Below are 10461 nucleotides of genomic sequence, written 5' to 3' on the forward strand. Positions count from 1 at the left end.
TTTATTATTCAGTGTGATGTGTGACGGGGTGAATGGCATGATAGGTAGATAGATAGATAGATAGATAGATAGATAGATAGATAGATAGATAGATAGATAGATAGATAGACACTTCACTTTGACTTTAGTTTTCTCTTTTCTGTGAAAGTCTTCCTGGATCTGTAGATGAACATTTTGATGCTGAAATCTGGAGACTACTTTTACAATATTGTATTTTTCTAATAATTACCTTGAATTCATTCATCATCATTCATTATCTATAAAATCTAGGGGATCCGGCCTATGAAAGTGTGGAAAGTGTATTATTTTGTCAACCATCCAGCCATCATCTGGTTTAAATGTGTGTATCAATCATTCAGTAAAAGTAAGGCTCACCTTTTTTTATCTCATTTTTGGAATGAAACGCTTCATGTACATTTATTTATTTGGCTGACGTTCTTCTCCGGAGGGGACTTGGAATAAATTTGACTTATTGTAGTTTTCAGTGGCAGCCATGTCGGCCATGTTGGACTGGAATATCAGCTGTCTCATCATAGCAGTGTTATATCATCATATATGAAGATATATCCCAAAATATTATATATCCGTTTTGGAGGAGAATATTATCAGAAGATCCCCATTCAGTATTTTTTTTTTAAATTTAATTTTAACTAAGTGTTAATAAGTGTACAGCAGGCTCATAAATTTGTCTGGTAACACTTTACAATAAGGGTCTAAGTTAAGGGTTAGTTAATGCTTTATAAGCATTATTAACAGTTAACTAATGTGTAATTTACTAATAGTGTTCATGTTAACTACAGTATTAATTTATACATTATTTAATAGTTTATAAAGATGACTATTAAATAATGTATAAATGAATACCTTAGTTAACATGAACACCATTAGTAAATGATTACCAGACACATTAGTTAACTGTTAATTAAGGGTTAGTTAATGCTTATTAAGCATTAACTAACCCTTAACTTAGTGACCCTTATTGTAAAGGGTTACCATTTGTCTTATATATTTCAAAATGTGTCATTGTAAAGGTCGAGGCACGCACACAGCCGATGGTTTTTGTCACAGGTTCTTGGCTTAGGATAACAACTAAAGAAATAGAAGAGAACCTGCAGACTGTATCTTGCTTGTAGCTGAACAGCCTTCGTCAGAGCAATCCAACATTTGTCCTTGTACCAAGAGCTTCAGTGGCAGAAGGTCCTTTACCAAGCGGTATCATTTATTTGTAATTTTGCGCAGTACAGTAGGTGTCACTTTTTAAAATGGTGGATTTCTCATTTCGAAATGAAATTCTTCATATATGTACAACCAACAAGTCTTATAACACAGTCTGATCAGATTTTATGAAATGAGCACAAACACAAACACTCCAGTTTCAGCTGTTGGTCCCATGACAAGGTTAGCTCCCGCTTCAGGTTAGCAGCTGAAACAGTTTGCTTCAGGTTTTGCTCACGGTTCAGTAAATGAAACCACATGTTGACATGTTGACCACATGTTTGATGTTTGAGGACAGGATCCTCCGTGTTTTGGGGGTTTTGCAGAGATGGGGACTCGAGTCACATGATTTGGACTCGAGTCACATGATTTGGACTCGAGTCAGACTGGAGTCACAGTTTTAACTGCTTGAGACTTGACTTGATGCATGAAGAGAAGACTTGAGACTTGACTTGACTTGGGTTCTGCTGACTTGGGACTTGACTCTGACTTGTACTCTGATGACTTGAAAAGGTTTCTAAAGTCTTGACTTGAGATCTTGTGTTTGTGTAAATGACTCAGATTGAAAGTGATGAGATTTGTTCCAGCAGACGACTGAATTTAAATTCTGTTTTCTGAATTTGTATGGAATGATTGAATTTATTGAAGTTGAAACTGATTATAGAAATCAAACTCATGATGCTCTTACCAAGTTTTTATCCTATTAAAACCATATTGCATTGAAAAGTCCTAGATATTTAGTTTTATTTAAGATATTAAATTGATACTGGACTCTTGATTTGTTCTGACTTGACTTGCTGTTCTACATTTAGACTTGAGACTTGACTTGAGACTTGTGCCTCAAGACTTGAGATTGCCTTGGTCTCTCTTTCTCTCTCTCTCTCTCTCTCTCTCTCTCTCTCTCTCTCTCTCCTCTCTCTCTCTTTGTATCACTTCATGAAAATGCAGAACTGCCATAAAAATCATGTGTTAAAAAAGGAAAAGCTGCAGAGTGTTTGGTGCGAGCTTCCTCCTCAGACTGCAGAATCACAGCTTTACTTCGCTTTTCGTCTTCATAGGTTTCATCTCACAGGTACGTTTATTATATTTCTGTCTCTTTTTCAACATCCATCTGTTGATTATAATATTTAAAATGAAAACCATTCAAATTCAATTTAAGCAAGTTATTTTGTTCATGGAAATCTATCTGTGGAATCTAACTTTTTGTGTTTCTCCTCTCTTCAGTGTCTATTTGTATTGATTTTAATATGTTTTATGTAATTAATAGAGGTCTATGTTATGTATATGTGTATTTTTCATAAGGACACACACACAGTTTGTTATATGGAAGCATTTCAGCCAACGGTGCAGTTTTTCTTCTAATGTTTCTTCATCTCCTCTTTTCTCCTCTCATGTCTCGTCTTTTCTTTCTTTTCTTCTATTTCTTCACCTCCTCTCCCTCCTTCCTAATGTCCTCCTCTCCTCCGCTCCTCTCCTTGTTTCCTCTCCTCTCTTCTCTCCTTGTTTCCTCTCCTCTCTTCTCTCCTTGTTTCCTCTCCTCTCTCCTCTCCTCTCCTCTCCTCTCCTCTCCTCTCCTCTCCTCTCCTCTCCTCCTCACCTCTCCTTGTTTCCTCTCCTCTCCTCCTTCAGGTTTTCCATCATGCTCCATCGCTCTGTTCTTGTGATCGGAGCTCTGCTCTCATTGGCTGCTCCTCTGCTCGTCTCCTGCCAGACCTGCCAGTCGACAGGAATGCCTGGGATGCCAGGTGTGTGTGTGTGTGTGTGTGTGTGTGTGTGTGTGTGTGTGTGTGTGTGTGTGTGTGTATATCTATCTATTTATTTATCTATCCATCCATCCTCAGGTATTCCTGGGCTTCCTGGCAGAGACGGCCGTGATGGAGAGAAAGGAGAGAAAGGACAGCCAGGTATCCAACACACACACGCACACGCACACACGCACACACACACAGGCACTGTCTGTGTCTCTCTGACTTCCTCTCTAAAGCTGCGTCTCTCTGGAACATTTCTCTGGTTTCTCTCTGTGTGTTTTTTACTGAACTGCTTCTGTCTTCCAGCCTTTACAGACACACACACACACACACACACACACGCACACACACACACAGACACACACATGCACAGCTCACTGTCGAGCAAAGCACTAACATTGCCAGGTTAACAGTTGCTTCAGTAAATGGATTGGAGCGATCCGTCTCAAAAATCTTCTCCTCCATTTCCACTCCTCAGAACGCTTCTTAATTGGGTCAAACACACTAAAAGTCTCAAAACACTTTTCCACCCGGGTCAGTCGATCACACAGCTGCATCAACCCGGTGAAGAGTGTGTGTTCAGCAGGTTGTTCTGTCCCTCTGTTCCTGTCCCCAGGTGTGGTGTGGCAGGCGGGCGCCGGCCCTCAGAGGGGGCCGAGGGGGGAGCCGGGGCCGGTGGGACACGCTGGTAAACGTGGTCAGGGCGGGGAGCGGGGGCCCACAGGGGCACCGGGCGCCACTGGGCCTCCAGGAGAGCCGGGGGAGGTCAGGTAGGCAGGCATGCAGGCCCTTGAGCAAGGCAGACCAGACCAAACCAGACCAGACCAGACCAGACCAGACCAAACCAAACCAGACCAGACCACACCAGACCAGACCAGACCAGACCAGACCAAACCAAACCAAACCAAAACAGACGAAACCATCTAAACTAAACTAAACTAAACTAAACTAAACTAAACTAAACTAAACCAGACCAGACTAGACCAAACCATCTAAACTAAACTAAACTAAACCAAAACAGACCAAACCAAACCAAACTAAACTAAACTAAACTAAACTAAACTAAACTAAACTAAACCGAAACACACCACACTAAACTAAACTAAACTAAACTAAACTAAACTAAACTAAACTAAACTAAAACAAAACAAAACAAAACAAAACAAAACAAAACAAAACAAAACAAACTAAACTAAACTAAACTAAACCAAAACACACCAATCCAATCCAAACTAAACTAAACTAAACTAAACTAAACTAAACTAAACTAAACTAAACTAAACCAAAACAGACCAAACTAAACTAAATCAAACCAAATTAAACTAAACTAAACTAATCTAATCTAATCTAATCTAATCTAATCTAATCTAATCTAAACTAAACTAAACTAAACTAAACTAAACTAAACTAAAACAGACTAAACTAAACTAAACTAAACTAAACTAAACTAAACTAAACTAAACTAAAACAGACTAAAGTAAACTAAACTAAACTAGAACAGACTAAAGTAAACTAAACTAAACTACCAAACTAAACTAAACTAAATTAAACTAAACTAAAACAGACTAAACTAAACTAAACTATCAAACTAAACTAAACTAAACTACCAAACTAAACTAAACTAAATTAAACTAAACTAAAACAGACTAAACTAAACTAAACTATCAAACTAAACTAAACTAAACTACCAAACTAAACTAAACTAAACTAAACTAAACTAAACTAAACTACCAAACTAAACTAAACTAAACTAAACTAAACTAAACTACCAAACTAAACTAAACTAAACTAAACTAAACTAAACTAAACTAAAACAGACTAAACTAAACTAAACTATCAAACTAAACTAAACTAAACTAAACTAAACTAAACTAAACTAAACTAAACTAAAGTGCTCCAGAGAAGCTCAGGCTCAGTCTCCATCTGTTCTGCTGTGACTCTGCACTGCTGTATTTCCATTATAATCAATATAAACATCCAGAAATAATCCATATATCCCAAACAGTCTCTGCTTCGTTAGCAAGAAATACAATTTAAAAACCAGTTTAGATTTAAATACAATCTAAATATATCTGATATCTGAGTTAACAGACGCTAAGAAATGTTGAGCAAATGTTTGCTACTGTGGCAAATTAGCCCAAATGAAGCAAAGAGGTCGAACACTTATGCAAATAAAATATGATTTTAATTTTGTACTTTCACATGAATTTCTACAATTTTGTTTTCACTTTGATGGACTCTGGTGCTTTGCATAGAACGCAAACTAAAAATCCTGAATAAATTAATTTTGAAATAACTTAATCGTGCAACAAAATGTGCTCCATTATAATGATAAGTGCAAACTAACTTAATGCTAGTTTCAAGATCACCATATTGGTTTCAACAGCCACCTGTACAGCATGGCCAGAGCAAATTGTTTATTGCACTATAAACGGCTCACTTAAAGATAGGAAAAAATAGGAAGATGCCACAACAATCAGCACAATGTCCCTCCAGGCAACACAAGTTATGAGAGCAAAATACATTATAGTGACATTGACACGATAGTGACACGATAGTGACATTGTGCTGATTACGCTTTAATTTATAGATAGCAAATCTGAGTTAGGACGCAAACTGTCAGAGCAACACACTGCTGATGAGCTGACACACTTGTAGCCAACAAAGCTCCAGTCAACACCAAGTCGGAGCTACCGAGTCGTTTCTGGCCCGGTGCTCGGCTTCTCTCCGGCTGAGGAGAAGCAACAATTAGCCTCAGCTGCTAACGTTAAAACACTGAACGGATGTTAAGACAAGGAAATAAACTGTATTTCAAACCAGGACCGCCAAAGACCTAACCTGACTTGCCAGATGGTTTGTTACACAGAACCATCTGGGAAGTCGTCCTTGGAAACTGTTTGGAAAAGGGCAGGCACTTTCAAAAAATACTTGGCAGGTGATTGGATGAACCGTCTGTCTATCACCGTCTATCACGGGCTAACTTCAGCCAATCAGATCAACGAACCGTATAAACAAACTCTTGCCGAAGCCAGTCGGGAGAAGAGCGAAAACATCTTTTCCATCCAGAAAAGCCTTCAGTGCCGTTCTTTGCTCTTCTTTCAGTGAAGAAATCCTCTGCAGTTCAGAAATAACTGATGTTACAGCAGCATCTAGGCTAGCCTCTTTAGGAGCCGCCATTGTTGTGAAGGAGCAGTCGCTTCTCACTGTCGTCACACCTAAGCCCCGCCCCCCATCCGCCCTCACAGGACGCTGATTGGTCCGCACCGCTGTGGTTCAGCCACAAACACATAACTTGAAGCCTGGCAAGATGGATTCTCGCGTGATCGTGATCTCGCGAATCCAGCTGCCTCACAAGGTAAACAAAAACCGGGACGTTTTAAAAGTAGGCTCGGTCATGCGGACTCTGATTTGTCGACTGCCAGCCAATCGTGTTGCTGGAAACCTGGAGAGTCCATTTCATTTCATTTCACTTATTTATATGGCTCAAGACCATGATCACATGGTATGGAGCACAAACAAAACATACAATAATAACAAAACGATAGCACACGGCATGGCTGAAGTACAACAAATGTTATTTGAACAGAGGAAGGACATTCTTCAAAAAGGCATCTAATTTACAAATAAGTTTTGGCCTATCTGATTGTAATAACAAAATTAATTTAAACATAGATGGGCGATTTAAATAATACTTTGGCAAATACCTTTCTCTATAATTAATTATGTTTACATTCTTGCATTCAAACAAAATATGATACTCGTCTCCCACACGGTTATCATTACAGAGGTTGCAAATCCTCTGGTTTCTATCCAATCCAGACCACCAGCTGAGCGTCCTGCTGTGGTTGTGTTGTTGTGTCCTCAGGCTCGTCGCGGCACAGCAGCAGTCGGCCTTCAGCGTGGCCCGGGGCACGGCCGAGCACCCCGCCAGGACCAGCGTCATACGATTCACCGACGTCATCACCAACATCAACGGCGACTACGACACCGCCACGGGACGCTTCAGGTGGCTTTCATGCAAATTCATCATCCAAAGTTTAGTTCGCTGCATATTTGTATTTGGTTTGTTAAACCAAATGAATAAATAAACCAAAATCTTTTAATCTTTCTTCATTTTTGCTGCTGACAGGCACCGGACTGCCTGTTTCCTTCCAAAGAGAAGCTGATGCACGGTGGAATCTCCTTGTTGCTTAAAATATATCTATATTTCTTTTTTTTCTTTCTCTCTGTGCTGTAGATGCCGGGTCCAGGGGATGTACTACTTTGTCTTCCACGCCTCTGTAGACGAAAGACTCTGTGTGCTGATGAAGCTGGACGGAAACCAGCTGGCATCTTTCTGCGATTATCCATACAGCAGAAACATCAGACAGGTACAAGCACTACCAGAAGATAGATAGATAGATAGATAGATAAATAGATAGATAGATAGATAGATATACTCTGAAGTATCGCTGCAATGAATCACAAGTAGAGTTGGATCGATAAAGGTTTATGAAGGCCGACACCGATATCTTTAGAGCGTCTGTGTTCCCACTACGAACGAATAAAATCGTCCAAAACAATAACTATCACTATATATTTTTTGGTTCGAGCATTTTTTTTGAATGCAGGGACAACTGTAAAACATTTACAACCAATCACATTAAAGTTGATAGTAAATCAATAGTAAGGGGTGTTGCTTCGGTAGCGATGCTTCGTCTGCTGAGGGATCACAGATAGTGTAGTGTGAGTGCTTCAGCAACAATAATATAATAATAATAACTTTATTTGTATAGCACTTTTCTAAAAACAATGTTTACAAAGTGCTTTACATACAATAAAATCCAAAAGCAGCAATAAAAGAAAATCGGCATAAAAGGTAGTATATCAGGTAAACAGGTACAACTAAAAAAAAACAAAAAAAAACACACAAACAAACAGAGATACAATTAAAAACAGATCGAAGTTTACATAAAAGTGTGTGCCGAAAAGAAATTATAAAAAAAATGTATTGTTATAGTTTATAGTTATGAAAGAAACAACGATGGCACGTGCCAAAGAACAATAAAATAAGAACAAACACAGTGTTAGTCTGGTTCCAGACTCCTGAGTCCTGAGTCTCCTCCCTCCACTCTTCACATTCTGTGGAGCGATTCCCAGAGTCTGGTGTTTCCCTCGTCAGCGGCTTGTTCTCGCTCCGAGAAACAATCGAGCCAATCAGAGCCTTTGTGGGCGGGGCTAAAGTTTGAACCGTTCATGCATCGGTTTTATATTTGTTGAAATCAGGCCCTTAACCAACAGATTGTCTTTGCCGTTGCTCCATTGTCAAAATGGACGGACACTCTTGGGTCAGTTGGTAAATGTCCGCTAACCATGGATGTAGAGGCTGACTGGCTGCAGCATCATGTGACTGAAGTGACATCAGAGCAGCCGGATACGTCAGTCACTAGTGATTGGTTCAGATGTGTCAGTCACTAGTGATTGGTTCGAGGAAAATCAAACCCCCCCCCACACAGAAAGCAACTAACGAGGAGGAAATCTTAGCTGAATAATGGAGTGGAACCAGCAACACGTTCAATCTGAAAACAGTGCGCAATTTTGCTTCGGTTTCCGGGTTGAACGTCATGTTTCCTCTAAACGGTGTGAAACGGGCTTTGAGGTACGCTGTCTCTCGTTTGGTGGGTGTGTCAGAGGAGTTAGCCAATCAGCAGCAACGTGTATATAAACCCTGCCGTATTAAAAAGTCCTTTACTAATTTGTCCACTGCAGCTTGGTGTCTGCAACAACTGAACTAATTAGAAGACATGTTTCTTCTTTTGCTATTGTATGAACCATGTGGAGTGACACTCTACTCCTCTAAATATATAATGGTAAATATTACAATATCATATCACAACAACAGTGATCAGCAATAATGATAGGCCTAATACTCATAAAATAATTAGCTCATATAGTGTTATATCTCTATGATATAGATCCTAACACAGTCTCGAAGGTAAGAAGTGGATTATCCTTCACCTGAAATGTTTGCCTTGTCATCCTGAAATGCAAATGAGGCAAATGTTGGATCACTATAATGAGGAACCACAGTTTCCACAAACCCATTCACTCCATTGGGATGTTCTCTGCTATTCTGGACGGCAAGGGCAGTGACTGTAACATCGAGCGTGTTTTGTAATATTAAACACGGATTTAAACCGATTCCATCAGGCTCCGAAAATTCTTCGAGAAGAATGCAAAGAATGGCTTGTGTAACACAACAGGATGTTCAACGCACCACCGTTTCAGTTTAAATAAACGTTTTGCTAGGTTTTGTCGGGGCTGAACACGGGGCAGATGGACGTTCAGTCTGAACATAGTGGGGCTGTCTTTGTTTATTTCAAGATTTTCCATATTAGCCGAAGCACCAAAATTAAACATCAGAATTCTGTGTTTTTGCGCAAGGGCTCTTAAGTTTGTTTGTAGTTTATGGTTACGAGTACGAATACTAAAAGCCAGTAACTCCCTCCAGCTGGACTCAGGCGGGCTGGCGGTCTACCTGAGGAGGGACCAGGAGGTTTGGCTGGAGACCAAAGACTACGTGGGGATGATCGGGAAACCAGAGGGCTACAGCATCTTCTCTGGCTTCCTGCTGCACACTTACTGAGCGACACGGCGAGCAAAACCCAGGGAAATGATGTCGCTTTTTATCAACAACAACATATTTCTTTGTCTTTATTTCATTTAATCACATGTAATTGCACTTAACTGAGCTGTATTTTATGGCAGATGTTACAGTTTCTAGTACAGAGATACAACAGAACGAGAGGCAAGCCACAGGGAAAGACTGACAGACTAACCCCAACTAGTTTAGCTTAGTTTACCCTTATAGCATTGAGAAATAGTTTTCTTCATTTTGAGTTCATGTGATCTATATCAGTCTCCAGATTGTAATATGTATATAAAAAGAGAGCTATATTCATTTTCTGTTGAATTTACACTGGAATATCGCACCAAACCTAATTTGATGCCAACTTTAATTTTCTTTATGAAATCAGAAACTCATTTCCTATAACAAACCCAATAAACCAAGTTTGAAACACTTCTGCTTTATTCTTCTGTCTGTCCTGCTCAAATCTTAATGAACATTGCACAGGTACTGCTTATAAAACAATGTGTTTTATTAGAAAATGTCAGACTCTGTGTTGTCTTACCATCATCAAAAGATTTAACCATATATATATACTGTATATACAGTACTGTATATATCACCATACATCACTGTAAACTTATCAAACTAATGAGAGATGCTGCCAAGAAAGTGGCACATAAAACTGGCAGTGCATCAGATAAGGAATTATATTGTGAAGAAATTGTTAAGAAATAAGGTTACAAAGATAAATCACATCAAAAAGAGAGAATATTTTCAACCAAAATAAAGTAAAAGGCTATGGAAGACGCTAAATGAAATAATGAGTAAGATGATGTTCTGGTTGTCCTATTACAGTTTTTCTCAGTCGCTTTGGTACATTTCTCGAAT

At 39.2% G+C, this 10461-nt stretch overlaps 1 protein-coding gene across 1 annotated transcript; it reads left to right on the plus strand.

Annotated features, from left to right (window-relative positions):
* Positions 1–2183: 2183 nt before the first annotated feature.
* On the plus strand, positions 2184–10016 carry LOC139666282 (complement C1q subcomponent subunit C-like). The gene is made up of 7 exons (XM_071545457.1): positions 2184–2287; positions 2845–2960; positions 3057–3119; positions 3580–3733; positions 6829–6969; positions 7201–7333; positions 9454–10016. Exons 2-7 carry the CDS (start codon positions 2855–2857, stop codon positions 9586–9588), a joined length of 732 nt encoding a protein of 243 aa, XP_071401558.1. The 5' UTR covers positions 2184–2287; positions 2845–2854; the 3' UTR covers positions 9589–10016.
* Positions 10017–10461: the final 445 nt, after the last annotated feature.

This window comes from Centroberyx affinis, unplaced genomic scaffold, assembly GCF_046629955.1.
Source record: "Centroberyx affinis isolate AG114_WGS23_722 - 3 ecotype Tasmania unplaced genomic scaffold, CSIRO-AGI_Caff_v1 ptg004914l_1, whole genome shotgun sequence".
In the NCBI taxonomy this organism is placed as follows: Eukaryota; Metazoa; Chordata; class Actinopteri; order Beryciformes; family Berycidae; genus Centroberyx; species Centroberyx affinis.

What these genes read in the sequence shown, in the direction of transcription:
- LOC139666282 (XM_071545457.1), top strand. Translation starts at nt 2,855, where the DNA reads ATGCTCCATCGCTCTGTTCTTGTGATCGGAGCTCTGCTCTCATTGGCT. An exon ending in AGGAGAGAAAGGACAGCCAG is followed by an intron (nt 3,120 to 3,579) that starts GTATCCAACACA and finishes TCCTGTCCCCAG; the next exon opens with GTGTGGTGTGGCAGGCGGGC. An exon ending in GGAGAGCCGGGGGAGGTCAG is followed by an intron (nt 3,734 to 6,828) that starts GTAGGCAGGCAT and finishes TTGTGTCCTCAG; the next exon opens with GCTCGTCGCGGCACAGCAGC.